The 17,477-nt window shown below is 44.8% G+C and overlaps 3 protein-coding genes across 4 annotated transcripts; 2 read left to right on the plus strand and 1 right to left on the minus strand.

Moving 5' to 3' along the window:
• Positions 1-218: 218 nt before the first annotated feature.
• LOC136190962 (uncharacterized) lies at positions 219-3,096 on the minus strand. Its single transcript, XM_065979256.1, has 11 exons — positions 2,988-3,096; positions 1,989-2,495; positions 1,780-1,937; positions 1,548-1,730; positions 1,343-1,487; positions 1,171-1,294; positions 1,071-1,112; positions 975-1,013; positions 851-925; positions 680-804; positions 219-625 (listed from the first exon to the last, which is right to left on the minus strand). Exons 1-11 carry the CDS (start codon positions 3,010-3,012, stop codon positions 348-350), a joined length of 1,701 nt encoding a protein of 566 aa, XP_065835328.1. The 5' UTR covers positions 3,013-3,096; the 3' UTR covers positions 219-347.
• Positions 3,097-4,051: 955 nt separating this feature from the next.
• Positions 4,052-5,636, plus strand: LOC136191091 (uncharacterized). 2 transcript variants are annotated; one of them, XR_010670735.1, is made up of 5 exons: positions 4,052-4,425; positions 4,479-4,631; positions 4,678-4,845; positions 4,902-5,259; positions 5,317-5,636. XR_010670735.1 is itself a non-coding variant. In XM_065979389.1 (4 exons), exons 2-4 carry the CDS (start codon positions 4,581-4,583, stop codon positions 5,037-5,039), a joined length of 357 nt encoding a protein of 118 aa, XP_065835461.1. In that variant the 5' UTR covers positions 4,052-4,425; positions 4,479-4,580; the 3' UTR covers positions 5,040-5,312. The 2 variants fall into 2 exon arrangements, 1 of the variants encoding a protein (XP_065835461.1); XM_065979389.1 differs by lacking the exon at positions 5,317-5,636 and having other exon boundaries at positions 4,902-5,312.
• LOC136191416 (uncharacterized) lies at positions 5,165-12,131 on the plus strand. Its single transcript, XM_065979742.1, has 20 exons — positions 5,165-5,259; positions 5,789-5,851; positions 5,889-6,319; positions 6,375-6,575; positions 6,635-6,802; positions 6,865-7,125; positions 7,180-7,307; positions 7,357-7,497; positions 7,549-8,845; positions 8,903-9,034; positions 9,090-9,212; positions 9,266-9,385; positions 9,438-9,563; positions 9,618-9,740; positions 9,799-9,921; positions 9,974-10,108; positions 10,178-10,309; positions 10,360-10,482; positions 10,537-10,765; positions 10,816-12,131. The coding sequence occupies exons 1-19, from the start codon at positions 5,165-5,167 to the stop codon at positions 10,578-10,580; spliced, it is 3,966 nt and encodes a 1,321-aa protein (XP_065835814.1). The 3' UTR covers positions 10,581-10,765; positions 10,816-12,131.
• Positions 12,132-17,477: the final 5,346 nt, after the last annotated feature.

The following is a 17,477-nucleotide window of genomic DNA, read 5'->3' on the forward strand; positions in this document are numbered from 1 at the left end:
CGATTTCGAATTCGACTCAACTGGCTAATTCTCTCTTCCGAAATTGGACCAACTCCTGTGAAAACTTCAATAAGAGTCACTCCGAGACTGTATACGTCGCTAGGCAACGAGCTTCGTCCCGACGTGGGCAGATTTCGTTCAGGAGCTAGATACTGGGGACTGAGAGGTCCGGCCGACTTTGAGCTCTCCACCAAGTGAGCAGCTCCCAAATCGGCCAATTTGACTTTCATATCTCGAGTTACGAGCATATTCGTCGAGCGTATATCTCCGTGAACGTAGGGACGGGGTTTTAGATCGTGAAGATAAGCAATAGCAGACGTCATTTGGACGACTGTAGACAGCTGTTCCTAAGAGGATAGATAGGGAAGCACGCCTCCTTTGCGGCCGGCCGCATGGGCAGCATCAATCACTTCGCTCATTGACCCTTCGAGCAATTCAGAGACGATTTGGAAGGGAATTTCTTCTTGCATAACGGCGCCGCATACGCGGATAATGTTGGGGTGATGAAGTCGACTCGCTGTGACGACTTCTCTCCAAAATGTCGGTATTGTTCTTAGCGTTGTGATGAGTGTATGAAACTTTTTCACGGCAACTGACATTCCTTGCCAACAACCAATAATTACATCTGCGAATAACGCTCTTATTTTTCCTTTTTATTATTCATTAAGTTTTTCTTAACCTGCGTATGCTCCTGAACCAAGTTTTTGTTCTGTGAGATCGACTTGATCAGGACGTATGGTAAGCACGTTTATAAATTGATCGAGATTTTGTTCTGCCTCTCTAAGCAATGCCTCGAGTGTTTCCCTAAGACAGAGTTCAATATCGAGGGCCTGTATAAGCTTGATTTTACGTTTCATTTTCAAGAGCTCGAGTCGCCTCTTTCTTTTCTTCTTGGAGAGCATGACATCGATCTCTACAAATCTCTCTGCACACAAAGTGCTCGTATAATATAAGAAGAGGACAGCTATCGTTACATTTCTCTTTCTAAACTTTGACATTTCTCTTCCAATTGGCTATGTTTTCAAAAGTAGCAAAAATGTCTTTTATTTGTAGATACGTCCTTTACCAACCTTTTGTCGTTATCCTGCTCGCAAATTTTCATGTTCTCCAACCTATATGCCGTATACATCTGTTACTACTTTCTATTACCGTTAGTAAGAGAAATCTCACCTTAGTTTTTCCACTTCTCTCTCCAGTTCTGAAATGTAGTTACGCTGTCTTTGAGACTCGAGTGGTAATGCAGCTGTGGGGAGATATTCTGACTCATCTATGACGAAGGGCTCGTTAAGTAGGCCTAAATGCAAACTGAAGAACGCTCAACTTCGCAATTTGAATTCATTACCTATTGTGACTGAGTAAAGAATACTTTTCAACTGCTGATTCCAGTCTCGACCCCCTGTCATAATAATCTGAGCATATCCATCAGGTCTTGCGACACAATGTAGAGTGTGAAGCTGGATGGGTACCATTTTCGGATTTAAGTAAAACTATTGACATTTCTTTCTGCTCTCATGTGATCTCAACTAACTGACTATTTAAAACCATACCATATATGATCTCCTTTCATTGAGATCGAGTATGTAGCAGTTGTCTGAAAACATGTTATCGCGGTTGTAACCGCCAACAAGAAGAAAAAAACTTCCTTTTTGGGATCCACTTTTTCTAAATTGACAAATTCTGTGGTCATTTCGAGAGGACGGTTTTGGTGAAAACTCAATAAAAATCCAAATCTATCGACCACACTATTATATGCTGCAAGCATGACAGGCTATTTATTACCTTTTCCTTTAGATCAATCACATACGCTTCATCTACATATTTACCCGAGCCACTGTAGCCACCATGAAGTAATCCTCGGCTCTCATCGATTGTTTCTCCAGCAGAACTGCAGAGTGGCTGTGGTCTTTTTCCCCTCAAAATAACATCCAACCAAGATCCTATTCCTCTAATTAATGCTGAAGCTATTAAATCAATTTTACGCTAAATACCTGTTTCTCTGTCCTCCTCAAATACAAATTGAAAAATCTCGTTATTTAGCCCGGATTGACAACTTGCTCCCGGTTGAAGGAACGGTTGAGGAATTACTCCTGCTGCCCCTCCAAACATAACAATTTTTCCGCCTATAGCCCACAAGCAGCAGGCTTCGCGTTTCACAGGGGTCCGTTCATATGTGGGGGGCGTGGCTACCTGAAACCACGTCATTTCCTTCGGATTCAAACCGAAAACGTCTCCCAGAAGACTCCTATCTTCCTTTCTTCCTCCGTACGAGTAGATAATACCGTTGATGACAACGCATCGTGCTCCCTGGCAAGGCGGAGGAATATTCTTCCCCTCGGCTAAACGACGAATCCATTTCTTGTTCTCCGATCGAACGTTGCACATCCAGATTTCGTTGCGGGGAAAGAACTTTGGACCAACCCACCATTTTTCTTCATTTCGACCGCCATACAAATGCAACACGTCGTCGATCAGTGCACTTTCGTGGCCCCATCGTAGTCTCGCGTAGCCAGACCCTTCCCCCTTGGTGATATTAACTCTCACCAAGGGGAAAGGGTCTGGGGAACTTCTTTGATCTTCTTGTGTGCCGCTTCCCCCGGATTCCGGGGGGACCATATATGGAATGTTGACCATATACGGTAACTCCTTGACGTCACCATATGTCACCCAGGTTTTGTGACAATCCAATAAGCGATCACACCAGATTACACTGTACTGTAGAGTGACGCCATTCGTTCGCTTGCCACTGAAAGACGCAGCGGGTTAGCAATGGGTAGGGCTCGTTCGATCTGCACGCAACGATTCGCCAGCTGCCATTTTAGCCAGCATTGGAACCGCTACTTATTGGATTGTCACCCGATCTGGATGACATCATGTCACTCCTACGCGCGGCACACAAGAAGATCAAAGAAGTTCCCCAGACCCTCTCCAGTGGTGATATTAACCACCACTGGAGAGAGGTCTGGCTACGCGAGACTAGCCCCATCGAGGCTCTGGTGCGGCGGTGCCAGCCATTACGGGTCGTCTTCTCCTAGAATGACTGAAATTTGCACATACCGGTTGCGTACGTAGGCACTTTTCGTACCAGGCAGCAAATCTATATCGCAATGGCTTTACTGACAGAAACCCGTATATAGTACCATATAGTACTAGCTCCTTCTCTCTCCATTCTTTACTGACAGAAACCCGTATATAGTACCATATAGTACTAGCTCCTTCTCTCTCCATTCGTGTTACAATGGCCGAACGTCTTTCTGGAAACTTGCAGTTCTGTCCTGGTAACTAACGCTGATTTCTTTACTTTTCTCCTCTCATAATTACAAATGAATATCTTCTTTCTAAAGTTTCACTTACCAGTAATTCTTTCGAGCCGTTCCGTTACGGTAACTTCCTTTTTTGATTCCTCTTGGCCTTATTATTTGTTCGGTTCAATTTATTTTTCTCGTTAGACTGTCGCTGTGAAAAAGAAATACTAAAAGGTCGAGGGGCGACGCATGCAGAATCGGAGGAAATCTTTCTTTTAGCGCGCGTGCATGATGGAAGACCGCGCCAGGGAGGGCGCAGTGGCTGCCCTATACACGGCTGACGTCTTTTGTATTTTTCATAATTTTTTAACCTATTTATGTGTAGTGTCAGGAGTTCATTTCAATATCACGTGAACAGGTGGATATCGATTAATTTTCCGTCGCGCATGTACGTGTCAAAATGGCGGAGCCCGTGCGAAACGAACGCGATGATCCTGAACCCCAGGCCAGAAGCGAACCGATCACGAAAGCGCCGTCGTCGACGGGCATCTGTGGGGCGTACAAAATAGATCGACGACAAAATAGATCAGTTGATATATACAGGTAAAATATGGGCGTAGTTACGTCCAGTCACGTCACTTTGGATTACTCAACTTTGCACTCTGCCAAAGTGTGATATTGATCTATTTTGTCGTCGATCTATTTTGTACGCCCCACAGCATCTCTACCTTTTCGGCGGCTGGAGCACTGCTCGCAGACACTTCGTTCGCAACGAAATTTGGACGATGAACGTTCGCGTTGCGCCGTCTCCAAGGAGATCGATTCGTCGTTTGCGCCGGAGGCCGGATTCCGCCGACGTGCGACGGAGCGCGATGCGTCGTCGTCGACGAGATGATCTACTCCTACGGAGGCCAAAAAGCGAGACGGAGATCACTTGGGAATCGTTTATCGGCTCGATCCGAAGGAAATGGAGTGGATCGAAGTAGCCACGCCCATGGAAGAAAATCGCCCTGCCCCGCCCCCGCGCGCTTACTGCTGCTTGTGTGCCATCGGATCGAGACTGGTCATGTTTGGAGGAAAGTGTTGCGAGTTTCCTCGCGACCGTCTCCAGTGCGGGGCAATGGAGGAAATTGGTGGACGAACGACGTTTATGAATTTGAATTTCACGAGCGACGCGAAAGAGGCGAGCATTTTCAATTTATTTATTTTTCAAATTAGAGTCAGTTGCATTTGTAGGAAGGTAGTCGTATTTGGAATTGAGTGGACAATGAAAGGCCGAGACCACTTCAATTCGCTGCGATCGCACGGATTGACTGATGTCGAGGATTTCTTTTTGGAATGGATATTGATGACGATAGTCATTTGTTCCTTCTGAATTTATATACTAAGGTAAGCTGCGAGGTTGATAAATGATACGAATTAATTAATTTGCTAGAGTTGGTCGACTATTGATTTTGATGTGAAGCCGCATCCCAGATTTGGTCATACGATTTGTCAATTGGAGAAAGAGGAGAATTCCCTTTGTCTTCTCATAGGCGGCAGTAGCATTATGGCTTCTGAGGTTGTTTACGTTTTGGATATTGACGGTTTCAAAGCGCATAAGGTACATGTCACGGAATTATTTCTTTTTACGTTATTATTTAATTAATAATTTTTTAGATTAACGTCGGTCAAGAATTCGATAACACTATGTTTGCCACGTCTCACTGTGTGCAGAACGAATACAAGACTACGGACGTTCTCGTCTATGATGATGGTCTCAAATTTTTTCACTTTGGTTTGGATATGGCATATTGAATTTGCTACTTTATAAGCTTATGGTCGGCATTAGGTAATCACGTGACTGTGATTAAATGTGGCTTTAGAGAATAGCGTATGGTACTTTGAAACGTTGCCAAAACCTCGAAGCAATTCACGAAGAAATGAAAAATCGCCTCAACGTATTTCTCATTCTCACCATCGATCCTGACGAAAGTCACGTGACCAACACAGAGTCTTGGATCGGGAGCATCTGCAGGTACAGATTGACAAAGATAATAAAGGGTTTTTTTTCTATGGGATTTATAATCGTTAGGCGTTTGCATTCAATTAACGCGCGTGCCCATTTGCGTGTTCCAAAGCTTTCCAAAATGGCGCACAGCTACACCTTCTACGTGAGCGCACAAGCCCACAGGTGGCACCCTATCGGTCGCTGGTGACTTCATTAGCGACGCAGACCTAAACCTAATCGTCGCTAAATGAATCGACTCGAAGTTAATCCAGCTGAAAATCAACGAAGGCCGCCGTTCTATGATGATGGGCTCGGGATCAAATTTTCTAAGCGTAGGAGGGTATAGAAGGGTGACGATTCATTCACTATCAATTTAAACTAGAACGTTACATCTATGCCTCGAAATCAACTACTGTATAAACAAAAATTTCCGCCGATAACAAATTTCGCGGATTTGCTTTTTCTAGATTTTCGCGGGTTTTTATTTCGCGGATGGGAACTTTCTGCATGTGCTTCTATTATGTTTCGAAATTTTCGCGGGTGATTAATTTTGCAGGAATCTTCAAATTCGCGAAATCCAAGAAATTTGTTATCCTCGAATTTCCGGTACGGCCCTGCGGTACGGTACTCTCTTCTTTAGCGCGCTTCATATGCAGATTTCCCGGCTGCAGTATGGCTGAACGTTGGAGTCGAGAACAGAAAATCATCTATTGTCTGGCCGAGGCAATCGTTCGTCTGAGAGTCGACGTAAAGGCGTCTGAAATCGCTCGCAGTCTCGCAGATTGCGGCGTCGTTGCCTCCGAGCCGCTCGATTGCACCGCAGACAGGGATATCCTAGCTGCCGGTAGAATTACTCTCGGGCTGCTGCGACGGCTGTTCGCACTGTGGTCGCTACAGAACGGCGAAAGATCTCAGCACTTTCAAATCTTTCAACTTGCATTCAAAGTCGCCGGAGACGCCGAGATTCTTAACAAGTGCCTTCCTAACGTCGATTGCACTGATGAAGAGCTTGATGCCGTTGTTGTTCGTCGGAGGAACACCGGCACTGATAGTCATCTTGGAATTGGGGGGCCAGCTGGACTAAAAGGTGTTACTACTGTAGCTCTTTTCCTGTTTTTGTTTGACGTTCGTTATCTGTGCAGTGCAGTGTGACAATGCACTTCGGAAAATATTGTCTCGATGTGACGGTGACGTTCATCTTCTTCAGAGCTTGATGGCATCCGTGAGAGAGAACTTTCTGTCAGTCCGTTTCAAGGGCTTGACTGTGAAGCAGGCTAGTATGAGTCCTAGAAGACAATGCACAAGAGCTACTAGTGCCGAAGAAGCGACTCTTTCTCATCCAAGTTCGTGTCTTATAATTTGGCTTAGTGCAATTCATAAGATCACTGCTTGGGTTTACTAGTGGGTCTTTGGCCAGTTTGTGGATTGCTTTCGAATGTACTTTTGCAAATGAAAGAAAACTTTGCAAGCCTGAGGAAAGGTGCGTTAGCGTTGTTTCCTCTGATGACTCCAGAGATGCAGGACAGCCTAAAGAAAGCGACTGCTGAAACTGCAGCTGTCACACAGAAAGGTATGGTGTGCAATGTAAAGTGGAAATAATATTGGCTGCTGCACACAATTTAATATTTATAGATACTGACGACTATGAGTATTTGCTCCAGACGTTTGCTTACAAGGTTGGCAATTACTGGAAGCAGCTTGGAGTCTGCCTTGGGTTTCCAAAGGATGACCTTGATGGCATTGAAGATCACTGCAGGCAGCGTCACATGGAAACAAAAGATATGGCATGGGAAATGCTGCACAGATACTGGAAGTGGAAAGGAAAACAGCAGGCTTCTATTGCATCGCTGAGGGCCCAATTGAATAAAGTCCAACCTGCAGAGATAATTTTAGGTGAAGTTTAGGCGAAGATTGCAGTAGACACTTGTATTAACTGTAAGGTTTTAGGCCTGCCTTCTATTAAAACAAGCCCCTTTTTTGGTCGAGACAGAGAAATGAATGCAATGAAGTCGTTTCTTTGGGGCACTGGATCCAAAACCTATATCGTTTTGCCAATTGAAACACGCAAAATTCAGGTGCGAGTTTGGGTCAACTTTAACGTTAAAAGACTTTCTCTGCTCTAAGGTCATTTCTGGCGGGGGTGGCGTAGGCAAGAGTGCTTTGGCTGAGAGTTACGTTTCTCGGCATGCCAAAGCGTATAGCAGCGGGGTATTTTGCTTCAACGCTGAATCGCACGCTTCACTTCTTTCTTCTATGAGAAGAAACGTGCGTAAAGTCAGGCTGTTGTGTCACGCTGTTTTTCAAGTGTTTTTTTAGCTTCTTGCTATTCAGTCAATGCAAAGTCTAACGGAATCTAAAGTGCATCCTACTCTGTCAGAAAACTTTGTTGTATTCTGTAGCTATTTGAAGAGAAATCCGAGGTCTCTGGTATTTCTCGACAATGTAGAAGAGGAGGAACTTCTAACTGACTGTCTTCCAAGCGTCGTTACGCCGTGCCACGTCCTGATCACGACAAGGAGTGACATGAAGAGTTTGCATCATCAGGCGAATGTGAAAGTAATGAATTTGGAGACACTGCAGGGAGAACATGCCGTTGCCGCTTTGCTTGGTTGGAGTGGAAAAGCCCCAAGCGCGTTTCACGAATTGAAGACGGAAGAGCGAGAATCTATTAAACGGCTTGCTTTAGACTCACCCGTCGAGGGATTGCCTCTAGCTCTTGCTCATGCTGGATTATTTATTCAGCGGGAAAGGATGACTTTTCACAGCTACTGGACGCTTCTTGAAGCTAAAGCGAAAGGCCTTGACCCGGCTGCTCTTGACATGGCCAAAGTTCTCAGCTATTTTCATATATCGCATCTTAGGGAGACTCTTCAGCAAATGGGAGTTTTTTCTCCAGCCCAGCTTTCAAAAGTTGACGTTTTTCAACTCGATCTCAATCCGTTCAACCAAAGATTGGTCTTCCGAGCGAGAGATGCGCTGAAGGCAAAGCGGCATCTTTATCTCACGTGGGAGCTGGACATTGATCACGTGAGTGAGCATTCTTCAAAAGGGTATTTGATTTTGCGGTACTGCTCGTTGTTCTCTTCGCAAGACATTCCTCAGAAAATCCTTTATGAAGTAGCATTTTCTGAGGAGAAGACGGAGCTTCGTGACGTGTCTTTTGCAATGGGTACACGGGCTTTGAGAGACCGCTCTTTCCTGCAGCAAACGGAGCAAAACGACGGTTTGACAGTGTTCTCAATGCATCATTTAGTTCAAGAAAGTGTTCTCAATCGCCTTGTGGGAGACCTCAATGAATATCAAACGATGCTAGAAACAGTGGGGCGTTGCTTAGTTAGTCATCTTCCTTCACTGGACGACCTATTGACCAGCACCAATCTCACAAATCAGGTGGTCATCTCTCTGCTTCCTCACGTCTACTCCATTGCTAAGAAGCTACTGGAAACAGGGATAGGGCGGAAGGAAAGTCGTGACGTCATTGATTACGCTTGCGATTTGTCCGTAAAATATATGCACCTCGAAATGGCTAAAGACCTACATTATAAGCGTATTCAAAATCTTACCAATGATGCGTACCGGTACAATGTGCCTTTTGAGGAAGAGAAACTAGACTGTACGCATTCCTACTTATTGAAATTGAGAGCGCGGTTGTTTACTTTGTGTTTGTTAGGCTACTGTGGGATGGCTCAAACTTGCCTTTTTTTGAATTTGTACCAGGATGTTGCTGAAAACGTCGCACTGGCTCTAGGAGGGAGATCGCCTGACGAGCTTACAGACGAAGAGGCGTCTTCCTATTCGCCAGGTTCGGTGGCGCTTTATACTTGCGTAGCTGCAAATTGAAATTAATTTTTTCTCAGCTTTGTGCGTTCTTGCTGAGTCCTACAGCGTTCAAGGCTTTTCGGCAGAAGCTGAAAGGCTTCTTCTACGAGTGATTAATTCTTCCATTTTGAAGCCTCGTCTAAGCCATTATGTATTTCAAGGTAACGGTTAATTATAGGCCTGTTTTGGTATATTGCATACAGTTTTTGACTAGTCCTTGTTCGTTTGGGATCTGTTTATTACAAGGCGGAGCAATTTGAGAAAGCGCTGAGAGTGTTAAAAATGGCGTTTCCACTTCGTCCGGAGGGAAGCGTTGATCAAGTCCTGGCCTCCCGTGGGTCTAAAGCTTTTGCAGTTTCTTATACTATTAACTTTTATGTATTTAGTCTATCAGCTCTATGGGGTGGCTCTACTGGGCCTAGGAAGACCAGCTGAAGCTTATGATGTTCTTGGCAAAGCTCTAAGCACATTCGAAATTCTTGTCCCGGACACTGATATTAGAATAGCTGAAAGTTGGGCCAAAACCTCACTCACTTACGTTCTTATCTCTCTGATTGTCATTTCAGTTCTTCGGGAAATGAGTGTTTGCCTGACTAAACTTAATCAACGACGCAAAGCAGTTGAAGTGTCACGAGAAGCACTTGCAATGGCAAGATCCGCATTGCCTCAAAAGAACGCTCTCCCTGCATGTGAGCGTGGAAAGACGGGAAAAAGAATTATCACGATCGTGCTCTTTTTATTTTTTAGTTCTCATTTGTCATGCGCAGTGCCTATTGGAAAGGAAGGAAGCAATGGTGTTTCTGAAAGAAGCTCTGATGCTGCTGGAAGAGTCTCCGTCTAATGTCGTAGTGTTGCGTAACAAAACTTTGTGTAATTTGTTAGTTTGGATGTACGTTTTACTTCTGAAACTGGCCTTTTTTAGGCTTGAAGCTGCTTGGGACGTTTCTATACGAAATTGGAGAAAGATGTGAAGCTTGCCGTTGCCTCAAGGAGGGAGTAGCTGCCGTTGCGGTGGGTATAGGAATTTTCCGCAACGACGCGATTGATGCTGTTTCGTGTAAGATAAAATTTTCACTTGCCCAGATCGTTTTCTTCTGTATATTAGCAATTTTCTATATATGCCTAGTTTGCCAAATAACGATCTTGTTGGGGTCTATATATTATGAGTCAAACAACGATTTCGAAGCTCTTCCTTTCCTTCAGCATGCCTTTGTTGCATCGAAGAGTTTGCCTCCTAATCATCCCTATGTTGGTGCAGGTAATGTAATGTATAAATGCGTAAGACCGTTATGCTTCAAGCTTTCACAGCGTTAGGTAACTACGTTCTGTGTCTTACTCGGGCGAAGCGGTTTTCGGAAGCCGAAGCAATGATTGTAGAAGCGTCTCAGGTGTACAAGTGTCTGCCAGCTTATCATCCTATTCATCAGCGACGTACGCCATCTCAATTAAACTAAGCACTCTCACTCACCCGTCTCTTGTGCGTAGTGGCCTATCTTCACAATGAATTGTGCAGGAAGAGAACGCAATAGAAACCTTTACTAAAATACAATTTGGACAGCATTCAATTTCTTTTTGTAGAATGTATAGTATCATAGCCCTCTTGGCAATCTTTGGCCAAAGAAGCCACTAAAATGGAGAAAGTTGAGCTTAACATCGGCAGAGACACACGATGAGTCGTCTTGGCATTGATGTGGCCAGCTAGAGAAACTTAAGGGTCGGTACGGTCTCTGGTGTTTTCTTTTTTTAACTTTAGACATTTATTAGGTTCTGCAGTGCAATGTGGTTGACGGTAACGTATTTTATGGCGTCTTTTGAGCAATACCGACCGCTTCCCAGTCACAGCCAAGAATCACCTGTATCGACTCACAGTGCCCCTTGGAACGACTGCTCGCATTGTGTGCAAATCCGTTTTCACCAAACGGTGAAACATCGGTGGGCGTTTGCAGTTTGACTGGTGAAGAATATAATTAAAAACGTTAGGGAAAGTTATATACAGACAAAGGAATGGAGACTCACAAAAGGTGAGTGTGGGAGTAATTGCCGACTCCGGAGTCGACGAATTCATCAGCGACTGCATGCGTCGCCGTCCTGATTTCCTCGACTTCGTTCTCGTGACCGTCGACGTCCTTTTGAAAATCTTTCAGCTCAGTGAACCACAAATTTACGACACTCGGTTCAATAGCAGGCTTCTCCATGGCATTGATCTGCGCCAATTTCTCGGCAACCCAGTCGTTCAGAGACGATTTCTTTCCGGCGACGTTCGCAGCGTCGTCTAATCGATCCTTTGCATTGTCGACGCTCGCCTGGAGACCATCCCATCGTCGCTACAACTCCCGAACGTTTTCTTCGACCATCTCCGGATTCCCGTGGCCAAACGTTTCAACGAGACTTTCGCCTGCTGCCGTCGTTTGTTCAAATGTCGGCTGATGATCGGTGACGTCGCGACGAAACGTCTCCAAGTCCACGAGCTGTTCCTGCACGTCGTCGACGGTCGCTCCCGTCTCTTCAAAGTCATTCAACTTCGATCCACGCGATCAAACCAGAGTATAATCTGTCATAAAAGCATCTAGCTTTCTCTTCGCGTTGATCAGCTTTTCGCCGCGCGTTTTGGCCAAAATACCCTTCCCACATTTTGTCAACCAGCTTCAATTGCGTCTCCTTTTTCAACCAGCGATCGTTCATCGCGACGAGGATCTTTCCTCGCGCCGACAGACGCTCGTACTCCGGTCGAACTTGAAGTCTATAGTCCAACCTCGGCGACCACGGCATTCCGCACGGCGATTTGTTCGTCGAGAATTTCGAGTAGGCAAGCGCCGTTGAACGCCGTCACCTGGTTCTTTATCGAAATCAGCCAATTTTTAATCGGCTTCACCCTGATCGCGTATATAAGTTGCGGATATCGTTCTGAAGCCTTAAGGCTATAGATCTGTCGTGAACGTGCAGGTCTGCAGCAGAATTGTTTGACTCCTGTTTTGCAGCAAAAAAACAGTGGTACGCGACTGGTTAGCTCATTCGTCGGAATCTCACGCTAACTTACTACCTTTATAGCAAACCTTGAATTTCTTTCCAAAAGAAGATTAGCACTGTTTACATCCGCTGTTGCCGTTAGAAACTTGACAAAAAGTTAGTTTCTGAAACGGGTTTACATTTTGCGGTTTGTAGCCTATCAAGTCTGTTTTAGACTTTGTTTGCATTCTATTTGAATTGCGCAATTTTATATAATTGTCTTTGTCGAAAATTAGGTTAGCTACGAGCGCTTAGTATATTTCTTTGTAGAATAGCGGTCAATACTTATTTCTGAGCTCTGCTGGTCAAAAATGTATTTCAACTGACCTTTTTGACGTCACACTGAGCCTCTGGTAGCTTTTTGCGCGTGCAATGACGTAAAATCGATCCAATTGGTTAGATAGCACTGTTAGAAGACTAAACGGGAAGAAAGAGTCTATTCGCATTATAACTTTTTCACATGACTCAAAGAAAACGACAGAAATTGGAAGGTTTGGCCGAGAGTGTTAGACTCACTCACGGTAGCTCCTAAAGACAGTTAACCGCATATGTAGACAGATATAAGAGTTCTTGTTCCATTTCGTTGGTGTCCCAAAGTCCATGCGGAACCGACGTCAGCAAAAAAATTTTCTTTTTTACAGTAGGCTAAATCACTGTTATCTATTTTCTATAAAATAGGCCTTTAAAAGAGTTTTCGAATGGTATATAGTTTTTGGGGTTTATGTCAAGGGAAAAGGTAGTAAAAAATCCCGTCCCAAAAGGAGACAAGTGTCCCAACCACGAGGTTTAATCGAATTAGCGGCTCTAGCGTCCCGTGCGTTAGTCCGAATCTCTTTTGGATAACCCACTCCTTCCAGCTTGTCCTCGGTTTGTTTCGTAGCCGCGTTTCTCTGCGACAGCTGTCCCAAACCCATGATGTCCCAATGTCGCTGCTTGACTCTACTTTTTATGCAGATAGATTTAAGCACGCCGTGGTCAGTCAATGTGATATGCCTATAATGCACATACTGTAGTCACTAATAGAGTAAAAAATTACCGTGCTAAGGGTGTTCGGGAATCACATGCATGATGGCTTACAACGGGCCATCATTATCTAGATAGTCAGTATTTTTATTATCCACCATCAGTACAGTATACGTAGAGTCAAAAAGGGGTATTCGGACTGTACAGATTTCGGGCAGCTGGCGCACGCCTTGAAGGCAACAGATCTAAACCCTTTTCGCTTGATTTGCTTCTATCGTCCCTTAGAAACTTCTCACCAAAGTTTCAGTTTGATGGAAGTAGGTGTCGCCAAAGGAGACGTCCTCGTACAAGCTCGGACAACATGTAACGGGCGAAATTTTTCAAGGCTATGGAAGAGGAGGAAGACGTGGACGCAAAGCCAAACAGGGTTCGATAATTACACTCGGGATTATGCAAGAAGATGCAAATAGTGTGAAAGTCTTTTTCAAACGAAACTGCATTCATATGCAAGAGCTTGACACGAAGCTGAGGAAAAATCTTCTAGCAGCAGCTGGCATCTAACTCCGGGTTGGTTACGAACGGAGAAGCTGTTCGATTGATTAGCAGAGACCGCGTGCAACTGAAAGCCATGAAACAAAGACCTCTGCTGCAAGGACGGAAGACACATCTACACATATAGCGTTAGTTCCAGTAGTGGAAGACGACAGCGCGAGCCTAGAAATGCAAAGTATAATGAACAAAACATGAGATATTCTGCACCACAGAAAGAAGACGACACATCAACTCAGGCAGAAGATTAGAGCAGTCAAATAACACAACGCAAAGCAGGAAAGGAGCCGCAAGTACAAAACTACATCTGTCGACTATTAGAAGTTAGAATTAATTCATAGCACTAAAAGTTGCGTATCTGGCTTCAGTTTGAATTGCAAAATTACGGTCGATGACCTTTCTCTCAATTCAAACCTAAAGCCAAGAGCTAGACATACATGCTCTAACACAGAAATGACCCTATGCAGAGGAAACGCCTCTCTGTGACCACGTTCTAGCCCTACTCTATAGTTGTTAGAGACAGATTCACAATTTTTCCTAGGTTTGTCTACTACAGCTATAATTGCCATTGCGAGCAGTGCAAGTTTCTTAGTATTATTCTGCTCGCCATTGTGACCGCAATGTGCGCCCTAACAAAGAAAGGACGCGTCTGTTCTGTCGCCGCAATTCCTACAGCGTTCTACCCTACACGCCGCGAGAGCCCCATGCACCACAGTTTCTCTACAACCGTCCGAGATGCCACCGCTGTGCCGCCAATGTACACCGAGCTGTCTGAGGTACTTGCTATACAACCGCTTTACTTACAAGCTAGCGCTTGTTTATTCACTGTTATGAACGGACATCGGTTATCTATCTTACTTATATGATATATACGTCTCTACTAGCTCTGCCAGTGCTGGTGTCTCAAACTTATAGCACAAAGACAAAACGACAACAACGCAGTTTTTCTGTACAGCAGGCGTCGTATTTGAAACGCAGTTGTCAAAGTGAACGTGAATACAATGAAGACACATCAGCGGATACAAATCAAAATAAAACAGTGGGAGAACATTAGGAGGGATGTCACAGTTTACAAGACTGAACGAAAACTAGGTACAGTAGTCTAGAATAAATTTGAAAAACTTGCACAACACACAAAGAGATACGTAGAGCATTTTTATTTAAGCACACCCTTGAAATGGGCGAAAAAGTTTCTTTGTCTTCATTACATAAAAGAAAAAATCTTTTGGAGCCGACCACCAGAGTTGTACGGGTGGAGCCCGTATAACGGCGGAGGGAGGCTCTCTCAAACGTGATCTTAGGGCCGGAAGTGTCTGTCTGTCTGTCTGTATGTCTGTTCGTCACGCTCGGTATTGTGACGTAACTTAAAAACCCGTTTTTTCGTACAGCGCATGCGCGACATGGGGCCCAAAACGGTGACCCGAAAAAGGCGATTTACGGCGCGGATAAAGCGTTTTTTCTTTCATAAACGAAAAAAATGCTTAGAAACCCTTATTTCCAATTGATCTGTGCTATTTTCCGTGTTATAAATGCCCTGAGAAACCGAAACGACGGTTTTGATTGTTACGCTCTGACGTCACAATCAAAAGTATCCACTCATGTACAGTATGTGGGTGGGTACGTACGTACGGGTAACAGGAAATATGACCCGTACACATGCATAGGTCCTCCTCAATACACACAGAGCACATTATCAAATAGGGCTTGTGCACGTGACGTCACAGGCGACGTCACAGTCTTTTGTTTGGGCATAACGCGCGTTAGGGTTTCAGAAATTGTCCTCTGTCTGCGCGATACTACCTTTCTTCCGCGTAACCACCATAAGATATATAGAAGCATGCTATAGGCGTCGTTCGGCGCCTATTCCGTGGTATTTCTCCGTGTTTTCGGCGAGTTATATCGATGAATGGGCGGGGACTTCCGACGAAATGGGCGTTTTCGATGTGCTCTCATTCCTCACCAAAGCATCCGATTGCACCGAGACTTTACCACGTTATAGGCACATGATTGATCTTCACATTCATGGCCAAGATCTGGCAAGAAGAGGTTTAGTTTCGCACTTTGGGTCCTGTTTGTAACACCACTTAGCGCACGCGCTTCAACTCCTTCTTTCTCGTTTCTGTAGTTCTAACTCCCTGTGTCGTCGATGGAATGTTGAGAGAAGGTATTAGTTTGTACCTCGCCACGAAATCGCGAATGTGAACACACTATTTCGCGCCCTAATCAGGCACCACAGCTCAAGGACGCAGCGCTTCTGCTGAGAATGCAGCTACGCTAATTCATGCACATAATTAACCAACGGCGTTCTTTTCTGCATAATGTACAGTGCGTCCTTGGGCTGTGGTGCGTGATACGGCGCGAAATTGTGTGCGAACATTTGAGATTGCGCGGCGGGATACAAAGTTATGCCTTCTCTCGACATGCGCGACATACGAAATCCATGGCACAGGGAGTTAGAACCACTGAAACGAAAAAAAAGCGAAAAAAAGCGTTGAAACACGTGCGCTAAGTGGTGCTACAAACAGGGCCCAAAGTGCGAAACTAAACCTCTTCTTGCCTGGTCTTGGCCATGAATGTGAAGATCAATCATGTGCCTATAACGTGGTAAAGTCTCGGTGCAATCGGATGCTTTGGTGAGGAATGAGAGCACATCGAAAACGCCCATTTCGTTGGAAGTCCCCGCCCATTCATCGATATAACTCGCCGATATCACGGAGAAATGTCACGGAATAGGCGCCGAACGACGTCTAAATCATGCTTCTACATATCTTATGGTGGTTACGCGGTAGAAAGGTAGTATCGCGCAAATAGAGGACATTTTCTGAAAGCCTAACGCGCGTCATGCCCAAGCAAAAAGCTGTGACGTTGACTCTGACGTCACTGTGCACAAGCCCTATACAGTACGTCAGGAAAGCGCCTAATTAGGAAAACATTGCAATCTTGCAAGTATTTACAGTATGTAGGTAGGACTGAGCTGTAGTAGCTAAAACGGCTGTAATGACCACGTGAATATGTGACAACATAACTTATGTTGTCATAACATAGTGTGATGTAATACTTTTTGACGTCACACTATGTTATGCACTCGCGTACGGTAAGCGGTGGGAGGCTCTGCATGATGGCAACACGGTGAACACCGGGCCATCATTCTCTAGTTAGCTAAGAAAATTTGAGCGACCACGCCCACATTCAAAAGGAATCTTTTCATTCTAATTGGCCAGACCAATAGTGGCTCTAAATTTACGATTGCCAGTGGCTGGAAACTTGTGGCAAGAATATCAAGAACGTTTGCGCTTGAATAATTGAATGACTTTCTGGCAATCGTTCCAGAATTGCCACAGATAGGTTTCACCAGGTTATGGAGCCGACCACCAGAGTTGTACGGGTGGAGCCCGTATAACGGCGGAGGGAGGCTCTCTCAAACGTGATCTTAGGACCGGAAGTGTCTGTCTGTCTGTCTGTCTGTCTGTCTGTCTGTCTGTCTGTCTGTTCGCTCCGTATTGTGACGTCACATAAGAAAAACCCTCACTTTGTAAAGCGCATGCGTGACATAGGGCCGAAAACGGTGACCCGAAAAAGGCGATTTACGGCGCGAATAAAGCGTTTTTTCTTTCATAAACGGAAAAAATGCTTAGAAACCCATGTTTCCAATTTATCTGTGCTATTTTCCGTGTTATAAATGCGCTGAGAAACCGAAACGACAGTTTTGATTGTCACGCTCTGACGTCACAATCAAAAGTATCCACATGTGGGTGGGTATGTACGTACGGGTAACAGGAAATATGACCCGTACACAAGCATAAGTCCTCCTCAATACACACAGAGCACATTATCAAATACAGTACGTCAGGAAAGCGCCTAATTAGGAAAACATTGCAATCATGCAAGTATTTACAGTATGTAGGTAG

This window comes from Oscarella lobularis, chromosome 9 (genome assembly GCF_947507565.1).
Source record: "Oscarella lobularis chromosome 9, ooOscLobu1.1, whole genome shotgun sequence".
In the NCBI taxonomy this organism is placed as follows: domain Eukaryota; kingdom Metazoa; phylum Porifera; class Homoscleromorpha; order Homosclerophorida; family Oscarellidae; genus Oscarella; species Oscarella lobularis.